Here is a 21,665-nt window from a genome sequence, read left to right on the forward strand (position 1 = left end):
TATAATTACAGGGAACAAAATAATATGTTCGCGGAATAACTTTCGGCTAATGTATCCATCTGAGATGTAGAACAAACCGCGATATAAAATTTATCTCATTAGATTGTACCGCTTATGAAGTTATGAGATTGAGTTAATTTTCAGCTATTATAACTGAGTGAGAAAAATGAACTTAAGTAGATAAAATACTACTTATACTATAAATGCGAAAGTTTTGAGGATTGATGTTTGTTACTCTTTCACGAAAAAAGTACTGTACGGATTTCAATGAAACTATATAGTAATATAGGTTAGGTATACATCAGAATAATACAGATAATATGGAAAAGCTTTATTTTGCCCGCGGGTTTGTCCGCAATGGAAACCGCGCGGTACAGCTAGTAAACTTATAATACAAAGTTGCCTAGTCATTCATAAATTGGTAGAGCGGTTCACAAATAACTAAACTTTTTCGATTTCTGTTTGCGTGATAATTTTTTTTTTTATTTAATTGCAGTGGATTATTTACAAGTGTAGTATAGGTACCATGTATACTGGTTTAATATATGGTACAGTTACAACAACAGTACTAATAATATAGATAAGTAATAAGCTCCCAAATCTTACATTTATCATTAACAAAATCTTGTTAATGTTGATAAATGTAAAATTTGGGAGCTTATTGTTGTTGGATTGTAATCACAATCCACATTATCCACAAACACTTAAGAATATGCTATTATTATACCTAATACCTATGTACTAATTACAAAGTTTGTTAAGAAATACAGCTTAAATTAAAGCAAACTACAAACTACTCGGCTACTCTAATTAAAAATATCCGGGAACATTATTCATTGGCACAATAACTCACGGACAATTGTGGAACATCGATCTGCAGCTCCCGAGGGAAATAATTACTTAAGCCACGGATATAAATAACTTGACGCACTCACTCTTGATGTGGATCAACGTGGATTAATACTAGAGCTGTTTTATTTCTTTATTTTATGTGCGATGATTTAGTAAACACTACAGTAAGTAATTGGGCACTGGTAAGTGTGTCTTGGTTGCGAAAACTACGTGACTGTATATTTATTTTTCAAACTTCAAAAAAGGAGGTTTAAATAGATTCGATTGTGTTTTTTGTCTTTTGTTAACCCAGAACTTTCGACTGGTTGAACCGATTTTCATGATACTTTTTTTATTCGATAGCCGGTAGTGGGACTACCATCTAAATTTCAAAGATCAGAGTTTATTTGGAACAATTCAAAGGTGGTTTAGTTTTGTGTTAAAATAATTATCTCATGTGTTATCAAGCGCAAATGGGATTGTTGTTATACAGAATAGAGATAAGAAGGGACCAGGTACGGCTCCAATCATTCTGATACTATAAAACAATAGATTTTCCTCTGTGACTTCACGTTATCGAGTAACCGTTCGCCATGCAAATTTCCTTCCCCTTTTACACCGAACAAGCATTGTTTTCCTGATAAAAAGTATCCTGTGTTCTTTTACATAAATGTTTTGTAAAAACAAACAGCGATACTCGTATACAAAATACACGCTTTGATTCGAATGCCTTTTTTTATTTATAAACTTCCCCGTTCGAGAGTGACTAAACTTTGAAATTCCCTTAAAATAAACGCCATATAAGAATAAAGAGGAACGTTGTAAAATCTCAATTTGTTCTAATAATTTGTATATTAAATAACTTACCATAATAAACATCGTCCAATTCTTTATACCTCTTCGCATTTACTCCTATTCTCCAACTGTACAGTAGCACCACCAATATAGATATATTCTGTAACAAAAATAGTAATAAATAATTTTAATTTTTAATACATTTCCACATCTTTCATATTATTATATAAAACTAGAAGAATTAAATAGTTACAGATATCTGATATTAAGAAACCTAAAACCTTCCTATAACTAATTCATAAGGATCTGTCATACAGTCTATTGACCAAGATCGTTCCAGTCCCTGTTTAGAATAGGAACAGAATTGACCAGAAACACAACGTACAACGTAAAAAAATTATGTTATTTCATATTATTTATGAATGTATTTGAATACATAATCATAAATTTGAATATTAATGGTACCTATTTAATTTTCTTCCCTTATCTATCTATAAATATGAGATAATTAATTCGTCAAACAATGTTATCATAGTAAACAATAGTTTAATTATTCAAAAGTGATTAAAATAATCCCGATCTTCTAAACGAGTTCAACCTTCGCCCTTATTTAAATACGCTAAGCTAGACGAATTAATTAATTCGATACAAAACTCAATTTCCAATTAATAACTCTTGAGTGTCCCTCAAAATATTATTCATTCGAACGTAACTGAATTTGTTCATGTTTTATTAATCAAATCATTATATGTAATTTCATTAAATACATGAACATTGGAATAAATACCTAACCTCACATTTTTTAATTTGTTTGGTTGGTTGAACGTAACGAATGTGTCAAGGTGAAATACCTAGTCCTATAGCTTTAACAGATCTTAAATTGTTAATTTGTGTTCATTTTGTTTTATTAAATAAGATTTGGAAAGAAATAAGTTACGTTATAGTTAAAATAACTCTTTTAATTGATTATGTCACAACTCACTCAATACACAATACACAAACAATGATAAAAAGCGTTTGGTTTCGTATTCGAAATCCGGTCAATAAATTCTTGAATCGAGACGAATGCTTCAAAAGCCTTTTAAGCCTTCGGTTGCTTTTAAATGGCTTGCTACCAGCTTGAGCGAGGTTTCAGATTTTGCCATAAAAACGAGACAAAATTAATCGGACTTTTTTGCTCTAATATTAATTTATGCTGGATATTAATAAAAGCTTATTTCCTCCATTAAAAAAGTAAGCGTAAATCAATTTGTAGGAAATTAAATCAACATTAAAAGAAAGCAAACTCATTCGCTTACACATCAACAAACACCACGCTTTAGTTTAAAAGCTTTAAGCTCCAATGCACATACAAAAATACATTGAAATTGCTTTAAAATCCAGGGTTTGAATTTTGAAATGAAATCAAATACGATTAAATTAAAATACACATTAGAGCGTATACGCACTATGCGGGTAGCCGCATTGCGGGTAGCCGTCCGGCTGACCGCAAGCACAATTATGTACGTAATATTCATTTCTATGCGCACTGTGCGGTCTGCGGTAGCCGCATCGCAGTGCGCATAGAAATGAATATTACGTACATAATTGTGCTTGCGGTCAGCCGGACGGCTACCCGCAATGCGGCTACCCGCATAGTGCGTATACGCTCTTAAAATTTCGATACCAAAAAGCGATTTGTCAATTTTCTAACGTTAAATCCAATTCACAGAACATTTTCCGATCGAGAACAAATTGAAAATCATTTCATATAAGCTTATCCCGCGCTATCGGATTTATATCAAAATATAAGATAAATTTTAACGTTCAAATATTTTAATAAGATATGAAAGGTATACTGATAATATTATATTCGGTATGTAAAATACTGAATGAAAACTATTATTGCTTTATCGAATTTGATTGTTTCAGACGTTATCTTTAATAATTTTAAGCACTTACTGTAATATGGATAAATGTTATAATGATATAAGTGTCAAAGCCGTATGTATAGAACACAAAATCACTTCAAAGGATTTGCTCAGAATATTCATTATAATCGTATAACTTCCATTCTACGAATTACTTCCGTGATTATAATCAATTTCCCCTGTCTGTCGACTATCTTGTAAATGTTTCCTACAGAAAAACGACGAATGTTGTACTGAGGTGAGGTGAAGGTATAAGGTGTCTACGTATAAACTATATCATTAATTAACTGTAAAATTTATCACAATCCCATTTGTGAAATTTTTATTTTTGTACATCTTTGTCGTAGTTCGATACCCTCCTGGATAAAGTCATTAGATTATAAGTATAAGCGCAAATACCCGCCTGTAAAGATAAATATTTCAAGAATAAATTTGTGATACATAACACCAAATATATCTTTACTTGTAAACGTTGGCAAATGTCGCACAGAACTATATTTTTAATTATTTACTTAGCTTATCAAAAACGTATTTCCTAGTTAAAAGTTCCCTTCATTTGTTCATCTAAGTTTACTCGTTACATTCACCTCGTGTATAAAACTTTTGTTTTTATTTTGACCTCAATTCTTCTTGGCATTATGCAAAGTTTAGTTCCCGAAATACCCAAAGTTTTATTCAATTACTTTGTTTTTGTTTATGAATGAACACAATGGATGTTAAAAACTTTTTGCGGTATTTTCTTTAAGCACATTATCTGTAAATGTTTTTCGAAATGTTGGAAAACATATAAATATTAATATTTTTTCGTAATACGTATTGAGAAATTAAATTCCTAATGATACTGGATACATCTAAGCGAGTGAGTACTGAGTTGGTTTTATCTATACTAATACTTAAAGCTGAAGAGTTTGTTCGTTTGTTTGATCGCGCTAATCTCAGGAACTACTGGTCCGATTTGAAAAATTATTTCGGTGTTAGATAGCCCATTCATCGAGGAAGGCTATAGGCTATATATTATCACGCTAAGACCAACAGGAGCGGAGTCATGCCGCCATGGGTGAAGCCGCGGAGCGCAGCTAGTTAAGAATATGAAAGAAGCATCATATATTTCACAGAACTCAATACTTTCAAAAGTATGTAACTCATAAAAAATGATATAAAATATGAAGCTGATACTGAATACATCCGGTATATAACTCACTCCGTAACTTCTTCCATATAAAATGTAATGGACGCTAATAAGTCTGAAAGCATAAAATTTGACAAAGTAAAAACTTTAGCGGAACTTTCCGTCGCCCGAAGCCTCTAAGCGATTTATGATATTGAGAAATGTATTAAGATAAATTAATACTGATAGAAGGAAATTTTTAACTATCTTTATTTGACTTTTAAAACTTGTGCGGTCAAGTTTAAATTGGAATTATTACATCGCGCAGGATTTTAGCATAAGATATGCTTGTGAATATTGTAGTTTGCTTTTGAAAATATGAATTGTGTGAGAGACACATAACACCTGTTTTTTAGTATCGTAATCCTGCATACTAACGTGTGTATCATATTCTTTAGAAAGCTTATCATAAAATCTGTTTTGAATAATGGATTACTGTGAAAATGTAGATATACCTGACAACGGTGTGCGTTACTGTCCATTTGCTGTCCGTCAAAGAAAAATGTAGTAACGTAAGAGGTCCTTATTATAACGAGTCGTAATTTCACTAACATTAAGGATGCCATCATTTAAATTAAGGCACTTTCCACTACTAATTTGACACGTATTGTAATTAAATCGTTTATTTTAAACTAAAAAGTGTTTATGTCGTGGCCATATCGTAGATTTGCTCACTTCATGAAATGGTCGCATTTCATGATGTGGCCAACTTAATTTGACTTTAAGCATATCTAAGATATGGCCACGACATATTATACAAAGGTGTTACCGGTAGGTAGAGTATTGTTTAACTTATACTTTTAAATTTCAAATAATAAATATAAATAATATAATTCTATGTAGTACCTATTACTTTGGTATTATTCCATAATAGTTATGTACTCACCAAAGTATATAAAGCGCTCGCGTACGCAGCATGTTTTACGTGTAATGTGCGACAGCAAGACAACGATGTGTCTTGCTCATGCGCTGTCCACGCTTTCATCTGAAAATAAATAAAACTGTAGCTAAATATTTAAAAAACATATCTAATTTAATAAAGGGCACTACCCGGGCGAACCAACGTAAACTTCAGTTTATCCTTAAAAAAATAAATCTAATAAAAAAACAACCGCGCTAAACAACGCATATGGATTCTTTTGTTTCTTTAAGAACACAATTTCATATTTGGAACATAGACAATAGGCATGACGACAGTATCCATAAATGATCGTATTAGTGTTTTTAAGGGAAAATGTATAATAGATAAATTACATATAGTGACTTAGAAATCTTAAAAACATTAAGATTAATGAGATTATCAATAAAATAAAACATTGAAATACTGCAGTTGGCCATTTTGACTAAAACACGAGTGACGTCACGCTTAAGTAAACAACTCAAATCAGATGTTTTTTGTTGTTATGAATATGTTGAGAATACGCATTTTTATTTATTTTCTATTGTTTCACGTATGATTTATCGACTCAGAACAGAAATATAATTGCGAATTCACGAATACATGGTTCGGGGTTCTCCGCGCCAACTTTATACAATCATTTCTTATTATTTTCTCGCTTAAAATAATTACTAACACATTTTTGAGCATTATTTTTATGTGGATTCACACTGCAATACTGCACACCACTTATAAACTTTGAAATTCGTTTCTATAAAACATATTAAATAATTATTTTTTTAATTTTCTTCGCAATGCGTACAAATAATTACGTATTTACCAAAATGTGACGTCACGCCTACGCCATGACACCTGCGAGCTGTTTTGGCACAGTTAATAAATATTTTTTGGAAAATGGCTTTTATCTTCATTAAATTTAAGTATATTACCGAAATATAGGGTTTTTCTTGTATAGTAAACGTATACACACATTATGGAAGAGGATTTCAAAATCTTTCGTCATGCCTATTCAAATTATTTTTAAGTGATGGTGGCAAAAAGTCTTTACTCATTGCCATAATAAAAAAAAAACTAAAAACAAAATCGTAATTATCATTTAAATATTAAATAATACGAACAACAATATTATTATTAAGTCTGTCGTAATGTATTAATTACTCTTCACAAAGAATTCATCTCCTACTTATACAAAACAAAATACCCTCGTTTGTATTTTATGTACTACATTCATAAAATTATGAGAAAATTCCGTGCAAATCCTCGGCCTTAATATTTCTTATTTCGTGACAATGGAAATTTAACCCAACGACGATCCCTACCGTTTATTAAACAACCCGCGTGGATGACACCGCAAACAAACGCAAATATACAATGAATTTTGATGCCTTTGATGTCGTTGCCTCCACGTTTAATTTCATTTTAGTGTTATTGTACGGTACACACTATTGTAAGAAGCCCTCCATTTTTTATAAGGCGACGAATTCGGCGCCCAAAATTCTCCGTTGATACTGGCAACATTACTGTTATGACTACAGATTTTTTTTTAATAATTTGATGACATGATGCGGACATCATGATTTTTATTTCTTGGTAAGCTTGGTACAGAAGAAATATAAAATAATTTTATAATATAAAAATAGTGTGGATTTTAGCGATAAAGTATCAAAATTCATTTTTTTTTTTTTGTTAATTTGCATCTTAATAATTAGATAAACGTCAAGAATTAAAGCCTTTGACAAAAACATCTCCAATGTTCGCAAGAGGTATTTGGAATCATTAAAACTATAGATTATAATTAATAAAATAATTAATAAAGTAAAAACTGCATTCTTTTTATTTTAAATTTAATTGAATTATTAAAATTAAGTTAAATTTATACGTAGATAATGCTGGCTGAATTCAAATTTTGTTTTTTAAAAATAGAACACTGGACCATTAGTAATCGAATTTTATCTGTGGAAATTTGCCGCCATTTAAAGCAGAATAGTAAATGTGCAATAATTAATATGAGATACCTATTGTTTGTCGAAAATGTATGCAGATTGGATTTAGATTTGTACATGATGTAATCGCAATCGTATTTAAATATTTGAACAAGATATTGGACGTCATAATAATAGCGCATCGTTGGAACCACAAAAGGTTAGTAAATTTATTTGATAGATATATTAAATTATGAAAATATAGAATCCAAATTAAGTATCCATTGTTGGTTAAAGAGTTGTCGTATGTGATATTTTAACAAAAGCACATCTTAACTGAAAAATATAAAAGCTTTTTTTCCAAATCATCTTTGAAACATCATTTGTTGTTTTACGAATTACCTTCATCAGTTATTATGTTCGTAATAGGGGTGTTAATTTTTATTGTTATTTATTTTATACGCTTTACTAAAAAATAATAACGATAAAGTAAGTACTGATCTGCTATAGTAAACACTTTCACAGTGCTAGCAGTAGGTACATACCTATTGCGTTTATGTGTGCTTATTGTTTATTTATTTATTACACTTTATTGTAATACAACCATTATATCTATAACAAAAAAAAACAATAAAAAGAAGATATTACGAGAAGGACGTATTACAATTGGCGGCCTTATCACTAAGCAGTGATCTCTGCCAGGTTTATTGTTTATATTGTTTTTTGTTTATAAAGACAAACTCATCTATCGTAGTAGCGAATTATATTTGGTAAAAGTAACGACTAACGTTTAAGTACGATCTATATAATTACTTAATTTTTGTAATTCAAAAAGGGCTTCTAACAAAAGACTTGTTGAATGAATAAATATTTGATAAAGATTTTCATTTTTCATCCAAAATTCGCTGATTTAATAATAATAGAGTAAATAATTTCTCTCAAAGGAAATTGATCTCTTTCTATTACAAAATCTTGAACCGCGGAAAGAATAAAATCACAAGAATCATCTTTCATCTCACGTTTTCTAATAAAAAGTAAGTAATATTACAACGTCGAGCTGTGACTGCGTAAAAAACTTCAAATGGGTTTTTTGCACCGGTAATTTTCTAAATACGCAATTTGTTTTTTAATTAAACTATACTAAACTAAACTATATTAAACTATATATTATTATTATCTATACATAGTTTCATTAATATAAAGGAAATGGAAAATTTGTTTCAAAATTGTGTACTGTATATTATAATTTTGAAAGACGATTTTGTATTGCACATTTTTACTTAGATATTATTATATCAATGTTATACCCGTACATTATGTACGCATTCAAAAATTAATTTTCTATGAATATTTTCGTTATTAACAAAGTCTTCGAGGTTTTGGTTAGTTATTGTTGTCGAGTCCAAAATTAGTAGGTTATCAATACACAATCAGTAGTTTTTCCATTTAATGTACCAAAAATAAGAAACATAAAATGGAAATATGCAAAATAATGTTATAATGTCGTTTATTAATCGAGCCCTGTGATCGAGCCCTTACTCAATTTGGCAGCTAGCTATCAATTCCACGCCTCCGTAAAATATTTTTAATAATTAAGGGCTGATTTTTCAATCCTTGGTTAAAACTTATTCGTCGAATAATGTATAAAACTACTATTTTAAAAACGTATTCTAATTGCCCGTATTTGACAGTTTACGTGACATTTTAATATCATCGTGTAATACTTTATTGGACGGATAAGTTTTAACCAAGCATTGAAAAATCGGCTCTAAAAAAGATAGAAAAGCATACTTTCTCTGAACTTTATTAATGAAAAACTTAATTGACAAAGTTAAATCTTTGCCCCTTAAAACACGACCAAATCAGATTATTAAAAAAGTTTTTGTATTTGACACTCTAACAATTTAACCTTCGAGACGTTTGGACAGCTATCTATTTAATTAAATTTCCCCCTATAATTATGAATTAATTATCTCTTCATCTTAATTAGTAATTTATTTAATTTTGTAAAGTTTATATTTTCCAATGTTTCTATTAAATAGAACTTTCACTTACTATAAATTGCACCTCAAACATAAACAACGAAATATTTAACAGCTCAAACTGAAAATGTAAGCTAATATTAACTTTATGTATTGAGGCATTAATTTGAAGACTGTTAAATATATAAAATAATGTATCTATTATATTAAAACTATTCCAAAAGAAAAATTGTATATCATGCTTTTCCACACACCGACATGTTTTCAAAACAAACAAATTTTAATTGAATAAAAAGCAGTTAGCATTACGTATTATCATTTTAAATTACCTTTGCGTTGATGAGATAAAAATCTTCAAAACAGATTGCATACTAATAATTTCACGTACTATGTTTTGGTATCGTAAATATACGCGAGTGTTTCGCGAAGTGACGCGCTCTCTGTTCGACGGTTGCCAGCATACTGAAGTCTGAAGGCTGAAACTACCAAGTATGAAAGCCGAGTTGCTAAGCTTCTACGGAAAGTTTGCGTAGCTCTAGTATCATATATCGTTACGATATTTGCATATTGTAAGCCTCTACACTTGGGAAATAAATTCGGCAGTACATACATTACTACACTATAATATGTGGAGTATAAATGGTGTACAGGAGTTTTTATAATTTATACTAATATGTATTGCAACAATTACTTAATAATTCATAAATTTGTGAGTTTGTAAGTGTTGTTGTAATATCTTATATATAAAATTCTCATGTCACAATGTTAGTCTGCATACTCCTCCGAAACGGGTGGACTGATTCTCATGAAATTTTCTGTGCATATCGGGTAAGTCTGAGAATCGGCCAACATCTATTTTTCATATGTACCACGGGCGAAGCCGGGGCGGACCGCTAGTTTAATATAAAGTGATCTTAATAAACATATCATTCAATGACTATATCATGTGTGATACCTATATAATATATTATATACCTATATATATGGGTAATTAAGGTGATTGCAAAAGTGTTTTTAAATATTCTTATATTTATATTCTATATTTTCAGGCCTACAAGTATGAAGGAATGTGAACACATTATAAAGATTGCAAACGTATCTTTCAATTTGTTAAGCAAATATTTTGCGATGTCACGATTCTCGCGGGAGGTAAGTAAACAAACCGTTACCTACTTTACCTTAATATGAGATGTATTTTATTTGCTTATTTTTACTATATCAGATATATGGTATAACTTAAATGTCTTTAAATTAAATATATCCTATTTTATTTATGTTTCTAACAATATATAATCATTATAACTATTTTTCTGTTCATAAGTGTGCATTCATTTTTCTTTCTTGAAAATTTTTATTGAACATATCCACAGAAAACCTATAACCATTTGTCAAAATATAAAAGACTAGCGGTCCGCCCCGGCTTCGCCCGTGGTACATGTTTCGCAATAAAAGGTAGCCTATGTTCATTCTCAGGGTCTAAAGATTGTCTGTGCCAAATTTCATCAAAATCGGTCCAGTAGTTTATGCGTGAAAACCATACATACATACATACATACATACATACATACATACATACATAATTACAAACCTTTCCTCTTTATAATATTAGTATAGATGTAACGACCAAAGCATGTCGAACAAACGCTTCAACATAATATATGGATACTAAACGTTGGTTTGATAGTTTTTACTGGCTTCAGTCCAAAGATCTCACATCGTTTCCTTCAGTCGTTGCCTTGCTTATAATATTGAAGATACTTCCTTTAGGTAAATTTTGATATCCACAAATATTCTGGAGTGTAAAATTAGGCTAATAATTAATTGTGAAGATTAATAGTCTTCTTTTAATGTCATTAAAATTGATAATTTGCCACTTAAAGGGTTGTATTCTTTTTTATAAACTTAAGAATCTATGTGTGACATGGATACTTTGTTTATTATTTTTATTCTATTTAGCTTTTGCTTAAAATATACATACTGGTATGTCTAAAACGCCGTCACTTTGCCCGAACAGTACATCTATTATAGTAAATAATAATAATATCTTCGTGCTTTGCTCAATTTCTTACTTACTTTGTTTCGATCTCTATAATCTATATCTATGAGCAAGACTACATCTATTATAACAAAAGCAATCAAGTAGTGTATCAAAACTTTCCACAAATCTTGTGGTTAGTCCCTCTTGATGTACCCCTTTCCCTAAATAAGGATTATGAAAATCTAAGTTGTAACAGATATTAAGTACTGTTTACAACGTAATTTATCGAATTTTGAACAAATACTAATAATACACACTACAATACCTACAATAATTGAGTTATTTCGTTTTCCCTTTTTTTATTACTAAAAGTATATTTTATTCTTGCCAAGTAAATACAAACATATTATTTTATAATTTTATTTACCTATATATTTTAGTGGCTAATTTATCGTCCACTTATAACTGAGTCAGAATTTTTTAAAAGCTTTTTCTATTTCAAAACGTTATTCATTTTTCAAATAAATCTTCTTGCAGTCATATGATTTTTATGAAATCGTTTATACCGTAGCAGTGATATTGAAATAATCAATATGCACGGTCTGCTCTGAAGCCCTCGCTTCTCTACATTTCGAATTCATGACCAGTAAGCAAAATTTTTATTGGACCGTACTTGCTTTGACCACAAATACTCCTAACATAAAATATTTCTAGAAGAGTTTAAAGTGCAAATTCTACAGTTTCCAACTGTTAAACAGCTGCGCGGAGTTATTTGAAATGGATATCCTATAACTTTTATCGTACGACGTTGAAGTCGCTACACAACGCTGACTTTAAGTGCACAAGTTTATGAAAAATGTTTCTTTAAAAAGTTCGAGTGGAAAGGCTTGATAGGATATTATATCAGTACCCAGAGAACATATTAATACGCTACAGAGCACACTTGTTTCGAAATATGATTTCATTCTCTTGCATATTTTGAATCGAGTTGCATAATTTTCGACGCCTACAAAATTATATAGCTTTAATTTATGATGGCGTTAAAAGACAGCAATTAAGGCTGCCATATAAATAAATCCATATATAAGAAAATACACGTGCAACGTTTTAAAGGATTTACATATCTAGTAACTTTACTATAAATGGCATTAGCTGTTGAAATGATGAATTAGTGATTTTACAACAGTATTAAGTGTTACGTGTTTGTTGAGGGGAAAAAAATACATTTAAAGCAATATTTTAATTTTTTATATCAATTTGATCATCAATGAAACCATAACAACGCAGTAATGATGTAGAAAATATTAAAGCTTTATCGAGGTATGTCTACAGAAATATCAGCTATGATGTACGCGAGTGCCGTCCAGAAAGCTGTGCACATATCAAGTTCCTCGGGGCTCTCCACGTTCATAGTATCTCCTTCTGTATGGTGAAACCAGAAGTACTTTTCATTTGCATTATGTAAACTAGCTCCTGGCACTCCAGTTTTTATAAGCACTTGAATATCAGACCCTGGCTTATCAGATTCAACTAGCGTCGAAGCGTTGATCGACTCGAATAATTTTAATATCTCACCAATAATACAACGAGCTTCTTGTGTCCCAGCAACGGACAATCCTAGTGGTGCAAATGTTCCTTCATCAGATTCCATAATAAAGTTGATATTGTGACTTTCATTTCGGTGTTTCTCTTCATATGCATAAGCTCCTATTAATCCAAACTCTTCAGCCGTCCAAAAGATAGTTCTCACTGTTCTTTTCGGTCTCAAATTCAATCTTTTTAAAATAACAGGAGCAGCCCAGCTCACAAATAAGCCACCACCATCGTCCATAGCTCCTTGACCGACATCCCAGCTATCAATATGGCCAGAAACAATCACTAATTTTTCTGGATTATCCTTGCCTTTCAAATCTATAAGGGTATTTCTGGAAATTTTCGTTTCATATGAACTGGTCATTTTAATATTTAAAACAACTTTTTCGCCTCTATCATGGAATCTTCGGATTAAATCTGCATCTTCCAACGTAATTGCTGCTGTAGGTATTTTTGTAATGTTTTCAGCATAATTTTGTGAGCCGGTGTGTGGTGTATAGATTGAAAACGGTGCTATTGATCTGACTAAAGATGCAACTGCGCCTTTTTCAGCGGCTTTAGCAGCACCTTGAGATCTGTATACAGCAGTTTCGCCATACGTTGTGAATACTGGGTCATATAATACTATTTTACCTTCTATGTCTTTAACAGGGGTTTCATCCAGTTTTTCAAAACTAGAAAGTACAATTACTTCTGCGGTAATTCCCTCCGGCGGGGTACTAACGCTTTTCCCGAGGCCCAACAATGCAATAAGTTTTGAACGTGGTTCCAACATAGTAATTTTTTCTTGTTCCCTGACCCAGTGAGGAACCTGCAACAAAAATCATGATAAAAAAATAAGAACAATTTATCAAATAAAGGGATTATATACTTGTTGAAGATTCGACGTGAATGATAAGTGCTATTTTATCAGGTAACCTACATAATATTATTATTCAATTCGAAATATGGTGTCCCACAACACATTGAAGTTCTCTAAAGAGCCTGTGGACCTGTGTCCTGTGTTTGTGGAGCGTGTTGGACCTGTGTTCCCATATAAGCCTTCAAAAAGAACCGGGTATTTTCATTCCGATGGTAAATACCCGTGAATTATGGAGAGATAAAAAATATTTAAATCATATTATTTTGATGTTTTCGATATTATCAATTATATTATAGGATGTAATACTATCCGCGCTGAAATTTAAAGCTAATTACCTCTAGCTCCTCGGTTATAATGTCGTTAAGCTCCTCTTCCTTAGTCAACTCTATCATATAATCTATGGAGTCTTCGAGCACTTGGGACCCCGATATACGGGCACCAAACTTGTCCACAAATTTAGCCAATCTGAAAATATTATCGTCTTTATTAATCTAATGTATTATTATCGTAGCGAGATGATGAACATAAAAATATCTTTGTTATTATTTAACAGGCTGTTTTGAAATAATTCGTTTGAAAAAAACTAACAATTTTAGAAGCTGTTTTGTAAATAAAATTATATTTCATTTAATTTCTTTTTTTTATTAATATATAATTCAATAGTTTCCTTTCTATATTTGTAGTAAGTAATAAGTTATTTATTTTTATAACAATAAATAAATAAATAATAATAAATAAATAATAAATAAATATTATAGGACATCATTACACAAATCGACCTAGTCCCACAGTAAGCTCAATTAAGGCTTGTGTTGTGGGTACTAGGCGACGATAAATATAATATTTAAAAATATATAGATAATAACACCCAGACCCATGAACAAATAATTGAGTTCATCACACAAATATTTGCCCTGACCGGGGATCGAACCCGGGACCGTCGGCTCAGTAGGCAGTTACTTTACCACTGCGCCAACCGCGTCGTCAAAATTACAATATAAAACAATATAAATTACATGTACACATTACCCAGTTATTATTTTTATTAAAACTTTATCTCCTTGAGAGCTAAATGAATATTATAAAATGAATTCAAATATGCTAAATTTGAAAAAAGGGATTGTAGCCGTACAAAAAAATCGTTCCTTATATTACTCACTCATCATAAGTTTTACTTTTAAACTCTCCTTCAAGCACATATTTAAATATCTGTTCCTTCACATCTTGGTAAGAAGAAATCTCGTTTATTAAATCATCACCCAAGAGAGACCTACATTTATCTGAACTTTTTGGCAACGACTTTGCCTCACTTATAGTAATTATAATAAGGAAAATTACGGCGATACGGCCGAAAGAATACATTTTTCCGCCGCCGCCTCTAAAATATTGCGATGTTGTGATAAGCAGAAAACCCTTTTGTTAAGCGTCTATCTTATCAGCCAGAAGAACAAAAATTAGAGATATCATTGGAGAAAGAGGAACGGCACTTTATAGTTAATGCCATGAAATGGATAATACAGAGATAAGTTAAGATGAGATCGAATTCCATATATGATAGCAAGGTTGCTTTGCGTCATATAAGATTTCAATTTTAAATTATACCTACTAAATACAGCATTTCAAACATCAAGTTCATTATTATTAACATTAACAATAACAATATATTTAACAAGTATCGCGTGATAATTGAATGCGTCGTTAACAAAAGGGTCGTGTAATTTCTAAAGGTCAGTTCAATAAGTAAGAGTTATGACGTCCCATTACTCACTCGTGATATGTCTTCCCTTTGAATGGGCCGGAGATGACATAATCCATAATATCCCGAACCACGGTATCATAAGATGCTATTTCGTCAGCTAAATTGACAATGTCACACGACTTTAATTCGGTATAGGACTTTTTCCTTGGCGCACTTTGCACTTCACTCAGGATAATTACAAGTATCAATTTAGATATTGCTAGATACATCGTAAATACTTTTATCGTAACACGTCCTTACTCGAGGATGTTGATAATGGTCTGGTCTAGGAGGATAGTAAACAACGCAAGGATCAATTGAATGCAGTAGTTCGTAATGCATTCCGTAAAGCATAATCTGCTATGAATAGTAAAGAGAATGAAGTAGAATTTTAATACCGAGTAACCGCATAAATCTTTGAGAACTAATTAGTAGTTTATAATACACTAGCTTTCCGCCCGCGGCTTCGCCCGTGTTTTCAAAGAAAAACCCGTTCCCGTAGGATTTCCGGGATAAAACCTATCCTATGTCCTTTCTCGGGTATATGGAGATATCTCCATAACAAATTTCATGAAAATTGGTTCAGTAGTTTAGGCGTGATTGAGTAACAGACAGACAGACAGAGTTACTTTCGCATTTATAATATTAGTATGGATTAATATTATAGAATATGAATATGAAATAATTATTTGTTTGCTATATAGAAATTTAAAAAAAAATCAGGTTTATTTCATTTACTAACTCAATTACTGTGTTTCAATCACTGCGAATTGTTTCTCATGTTTGAATATTTATACGTTACTCAATCAATATAATATATAAAATGCAAAGATATATATTATATGTGAATAGCACAATAACAATAATATATAAATTCAGTACAATAAACATGGAAATCAACGGTTTAACGGTGTCATTCGAGCGAGTCTGAACTAAAATACCGCTTTTATTCGCGCTGCCTGCACAATGGCTAGTAGTTATCATTAATTCGTTGAATTAAAATGAAAAAGAATCTCACGCTTCCCTTGCAATTGTATGAAAATAAAAATAAATAATGCCGGGCTTTTAAAAGTAATGAATATCCAGTTAAACCACTTAATCATTTTGCTAAAATATCCAAAGTTATTGTAAGTATTTATTTATTTATTTTAATCTGTGAAGACGATAGGAAATCGTCTAGACAAATTTCTTATCTAAAATGTTACTACAACTTGAGATCAGCGTGGTACAAATTGGCTGTGCCAGGAAGACTTTGTAGTTAACTTTTGGTATAATAAACATAGATTTATTGATCAAATCAGTAGAGTCAAGAGTAAAATCTAAGGGTAAAATAATAAGAATTATGCATGGGTCTTCAATTAAGTACATAATATTACCCTTTAAGGAAACTTGAAGAGACTGATTTTAAATTCTGATTTTCTGATTGAAAAAAAATCTTACTAACTTTTGTAACCAGGCAAATTAAATTTTATTTACTGTTTATCTAGATTGCTGTTTATCAAAATTATTTTATTACTCAGTATTATAAATGTTATTGTATTTTATGCACTTGTGCATTGCTATATTATGATCTTTTAATCCAGGAAGCTAATAATAAAATAATAAATATAAACTTATTTGTGAATCTAATTTTATTCAATTGGTTTTCCTAGTGAGTATTTACTATTTACCCTCAGCCAATTTTTTATACAATTTCTAGATGTTATGGTGGTCTTTCTATTAGGTGTAAGTACTATGTATATCTGTTACTAAAAAAACTAGTATATTTGCAACTTATATACTAGAATAACAAATTAGCTCTAGAAATTGCTAGAAATTACTACCCTATGTCATCAATAATACTTTCTTCCGCAGGTAAATCCGCGAGACACAGATCTCTCAAAATTGAACTTATAGGTGTGGGTATAATCATAGAAGTGAATTTACAGTTATTCGAATTACGAATCCTGCTTTGATACTATTGCACCCTATCTTTAATGTACTTCAATTTAAAAAAAATGTCTAGATTAGCTTTACTGTACTATCTATCATAATACAGTTAATAAATGCAACGGCAAATACCATATATCATTTTAGTTGGAAGCCAAACTTTTGCATGTCGTGCCGTTGAAGTTTGTATAATTGAAATATCACAAGCAAACACTACATTCTTCCTCGCTTTTTCTGGAAACCTACACGCCATGCTATATTTTGTTTGTCTTTTTATTATGACAAGCTGGTCCGTGCATTATAGACCAATTTTTTATGTGTAAATTTGGTCCATTTGTGATAATTTAAAAGGCACTTTATTTCTTTGTAAAAAATAAGTAGGTAACTCTACTAGGTTTTTTCACATATAAAAATATCCAATCTTTCCACAACATAGCCTATCCCAATATACTGACTAGATTCGCTATCACAACAAAATGTACTTTATGGTTCGGAAGTTTATGTACCGCAAGTGCAATAAAAATCATGAAGCAATTTCACTGTCACATGCCACAGTATAGACATATCGATCGGAGAATGGGGACAATACTATACTTTGTGCTTTCACATTTTTACCAAAGTTATTTATGGACTAGCTGAAACGTGAGGCGTCTGTGTTAAAATAACTGTCCATTTTCCATGTCCATATATTATCACAAACGTAAAATGCTATTAACTTTAAATTGTTAAATTAGCTTGTAATTTTAATGCCCATAGATTTCCTTTTCTTTTGATTCGATATTAATTCACAACCCGGTGCGGTGAGCACTGAGCACATCTTTATAAATCTTGACAATAAACACTATCTGTAATATTTAAGACTATGACTCAAAATAATATTTTAAGCGTTAAATATTATAGTAACTCAGCAAATTTTATATTATCAAGCAACTACCTTTGATTAGAATAGCTATGCTTTGTTTAATTTTAATTATAATATATTTTTGTTGTTAACGTTTTGTTGTTATTTTGTTGTTGTTATATTTTTGTTTTGTATGTCATTATTTATACCATAAAAATTATTTATAGTTTCATGTGTTATCATTGAGTATTATTTGTGGATAATATTAATAACTAAAAAACGATGTAGCAAGTGTGCTAATGGTTAATTTAGGAATTATTTACTATTAAATATTTTGAACGATTTAGCATTACATTATTTTATTTGTACGCAGAAAATTATAATGTTGCATTTATTAAATAAAGACAAAAAAAAATAATTGTAGCTCAATTAAAACTTTCAAAATGTGTTGTTCCTGTTGAATTGTTTAATCCAGACACACTCATTCAAAATTCTTGCTTGTTAGCATAGACGTAGAGATAGGATATATTACAGTATAAATATAAATAAAACTAATCGCTGTTATCATAATATGAGACGTCACTGATACAGTAATTTCTATAAATACTATAACGTTATAAATCATATTTCGATTTTTCATGGCTCTTATACGCTCTTAAATGTAATTTTGTTTCGTTATTTAAGAACACCAGGTACAGATATAAGTCTGCCTTATTCTGTATTCATTAGAGTCGTTATTGTTATCTTTGAATAAATATAATAAAACCAAAACCTTTGTTATATTACGTTTATTTCATTATTTATGTCACATGGATAATTTGTATTTTATATGGCTATAGCCAGTACTAAAATTGACGTTATAACAGTGTTAATAATACAATAGGAAAAGTAACATGAGATTGATATTTTGTATTTACATTTTTATATTTTTAAATGCAGTGTCATGTAGTCGACATTTTCAAAGAGCCATACAATATACGCTTCAGAATGACTGTGCTAATTTCGTTAATGATACTTTGAGAGAAGAAATTCAATCGTATAAAAATATTGTCGAAGATATTATGTACGAAATCACATCGAATCCATTGAGAGACAGATTTTACAACCAGTAAGTATGATGATAAGTTTCAAATCGACTCGAAAGGAGTCGGTTACATACAAACATACAAATGAAACGAATAGTGAATAAATGAAGGGTGTTAAAAATAACGTAAAATTTGATATTCGTTAGGAAACAATAACATAATTAATTCAAGCTCAAATTAATACAATTCGCCTTCGTTCAACGTCTCAGTTACCCCGTTTGAACCAACAGTACTGTGTACGAATTTGACCTCTTGTAATAATTTCACAGCATCGGTTTGAAGTTCAAAGCATAATGATAAGATACGACTCACCCACTTATTTCATTCATTATTAATTAATCGCAATACAAGTGTATCTAATGCCAGTCGTGTAGTTATGAATCTCACAAATATTGTATTTTATTTCATTTTATACTTCGAGACTGTATATTCATTATCAATAATAAACAGATATGATGATTGTGATTTAGACAATGCATTAATAGAAGAAATTAAAAGTTATAAAAATGTTACAATGAAAATAATGAATGATATAATAAACACTGACTTAGGAGCGAATATGTATGAAAAGTAAGTTAGATACGTTCTTTTGTTTCCACAATAATTCTTATGAACATTTGTGTGTTTTTGTTTGTATTAAATCATCGCTGTCTTCATATTTATTAAACTGTAATTTAATTAATAAAATAACTCCCTATACTAACTCTCTACGAAAACGTTAACTTTTGATCTATTAATATTATTTAAAGTTTATTATAATTTATAGGTATACTGAATTCATTGACAAATTTGGTGCTCGTCCTTCCGGCACTGATGTATTGGAACAGTCTATAGACTATATGGTCAATCTAACCATTGGAGCAGGAATTAAAGATGTGACAACCGAAGAACTAGAGGTAAACAACGTTAATGTAGAAATTATTATTATTATTTAAATAATAATTATTGTACGAAATAATTTTAATATTTACTTTTTAGGTGCCGCATTGGGTACGAGGCTTTGAATCGGTGCAAATGCTTGAGCCTCGTATAAAGAAAATTGCAGTTCTTGGACTTGGTCCAAGTGTATCCACACCAAGTGAGGGTATCACAGCTGAGTTAATAGTATTAAGAAGTTTTAGCGACCTTGATAAATTATCAGAGGAGGACGTTAAAGGAAAGATTGTTTTATTTGACGAGGTTTACACAAATTATGGAGAAACAGTCATATATAGAGTCGAGTCGGCATCTAGAGAAGCCAAAAAGGGAGCTGTTGCATCACTTATAAGAAGTGTAACGCCATTCTCTTTATATACTCCTCATACTGGATACCAACACTATGAAAAAGATGTACCAAAAATACCGACTGCAGCTATTACTGTTGAAGATGCTGCTTTATTAAGAAGATTATATGAGAAAAAGGAGAAAATTGTTCTAAACATTAAAATGTTTAGTACTTATGATAGAAAGAAGTCTCGAAACACAATTATAGATTTCAAAGGAAGCAAATATCCAGATAAGTATGTCATTGTATCCGGACATATTGATAGTTGGGACGTCGGTCAAGGTGCGATGGACGACGGTGGTGGTATGATGATAAGTTGGTTTGTCCCCGTGGTGTTGAAACATTTCCAAATCCGACCGAAACGAACTCTTCGGGCTATTTTGTGGACTTCAGAAGAAGCGGGGTTAGTCGGTGCTCAAGCATATTTAAAACGTCATTTAGACGAACTAGACAAAATTAATTTTATAATGGAATCTGACGAAGGTACGTTTAAGCCTCTTGGCTTAGACGTGGGCGGCTCAAAGACAGCACGATGTATAATAGCTGAAATATTAAAACTGTTTCCAACGATAGACAAAATGACGGAGAGTGGAAGCCCTGGCTCAGATATTATACTTTTTATCAAGAAAGGAATCCCCGGGGCGTCGTTATTAAACGAAAATGATAAATACTTCTGGTTCCACCACACAGAGGCGGATACGATGGAGGTTCAGAAAATGGAGGATGTCGTTAAGTGTGCCGCTTTTTGGACAGCTATATCTTATGTTATTGCTGACTTATCGGTTGATATCCCTCGACAGTAATAGAAATCTTAACACGCGCTTAAAAAAGACACATATCGTAAATAAAATCATACATTTATTTTATAA

At 30.9% G+C, this 21,665-nt stretch overlaps 3 protein-coding genes across 6 annotated transcripts in view; 1 reads left to right on the forward strand and 2 right to left on the reverse strand.

The window, feature by feature from the left end:
- Positions 1–9,960, reverse strand: part of LOC149482436 (uncharacterized) — a 167,784-nt gene extending 157,824 nt beyond the window's left edge. For both annotated transcript variants that reach the window (XR_016316679.1, XM_089703867.1), the window contains exons 1-3: positions 9,836–9,960; positions 5,591–5,689; positions 1,699–1,786 (exon numbers count right to left, since the gene is read on the reverse strand). Coding sequence is in view for 1 of the 2 variants with exons in the window: in XM_089703867.1 (XP_089559993.1) it covers positions 1,699–1,786; positions 5,591–5,689 (187 nt within the window). In the remaining variant the exon portion in view is untranslated. The remainder of the gene's footprint in view (positions 1–1,698; positions 1,787–5,590; positions 5,690–9,835) is intronic.
- A 2,757-nt stretch (positions 9,961–12,717) lies between these two features.
- Positions 12,718–15,970, reverse strand: LOC149482439 (carboxypeptidase Q-like). Of its 2 annotated transcripts, none has more exons than XM_089704313.1 (3): positions 15,099–15,325; positions 14,275–14,404; positions 12,718–13,888 (listed from the first exon to the last, which is right to left on the reverse strand). In XM_089704313.1, the coding sequence occupies exons 1-3, from the start codon at positions 15,299–15,301 to the stop codon at positions 12,797–12,799; spliced, it is 1,425 nt and encodes a 474-aa protein (XP_089560439.1). In that variant the 5' UTR covers positions 15,302–15,325; the 3' UTR covers positions 12,718–12,796. The 2 variants fall into 2 exon arrangements, with proteins under 2 accessions (XP_089560439.1, XP_089560438.1); XM_089704312.1 differs by lacking the exon at positions 15,099–15,325 and adding an exon at positions 15,708–15,970 and having other exon boundaries at positions 12,719–13,888.
- A 3,370-nt stretch (positions 15,971–19,340) lies between these two features.
- LOC149482440 (carboxypeptidase Q-like) lies at positions 19,341–21,665 on the forward strand. 2 transcript variants are annotated; one of them, XM_089704232.1, is made up of 3 exons: positions 19,341–19,555; positions 20,299–20,428; positions 20,511–21,665. In XM_089704232.1, the coding sequence occupies exons 1-3, from the start codon at positions 19,341–19,343 to the stop codon at positions 21,597–21,599; spliced, it is 1,434 nt and encodes a 477-aa protein (XP_089560358.1). In that variant the 3' UTR covers positions 21,600–21,665. The 2 variants fall into 2 exon arrangements, with proteins under 2 accessions (XP_089560358.1, XP_089560357.1); XM_089704231.1 differs by lacking the exon at positions 19,341–19,555 and adding an exon at positions 19,815–20,102.

Source organism: Colias philodice, chromosome 15 (assembly GCF_061535455.1).
Source record: "Colias philodice isolate Cphi_HAF_F1 chromosome 15, ilColPhil1 Martin Lab GWU primary, whole genome shotgun sequence".
Classification (NCBI taxonomy): Eukaryota; Metazoa; Arthropoda; class Insecta; order Lepidoptera; family Pieridae; genus Colias; species Colias philodice.

What these genes read in the sequence shown, in the direction of transcription:
- LOC149482440 (XM_089704232.1), top strand. Translation starts at nt 19,341, where the DNA reads ATGAGATTGATATTTTGTATTTACATTTTTATATTTTTAAATGCAGTG. An exon ending in AGAGACAGATTTTACAACCA is followed by an intron (nt 19,556 to 20,298) that starts GTAAGTATGATG and finishes TATAATTTATAG; the next exon opens with GTATACTGAATTCATTGACA. An exon ending in TGACAACCGAAGAACTAGAG is followed by an intron (nt 20,429 to 20,510) that starts GTAAACAACGTT and finishes TTTACTTTTTAG; the next exon opens with GTGCCGCATTGGGTACGAGG.
- LOC149482439 (XM_089704313.1), bottom strand. Translation starts at nt 15,301, where the DNA reads ATGTATTCTTTCGGCCGTATCGCCGTAATTTTCCTTATTATAATTACT. An exon ending in AAAAGTAAAACTTATGATGA is followed by an intron (nt 14,405 to 15,098) that starts GTGAGTAATATA and finishes TAATATTTTCAG; the next exon opens with ATTGGCTAAATTTGTGGACA. An exon ending in TTATAACCGAGGAGCTAGAG is followed by an intron (nt 13,889 to 14,274) that starts GTAATTAGCTTT and finishes TTTTTGTTGCAG; the next exon opens with GTTCCTCACTGGGTCAGGGA.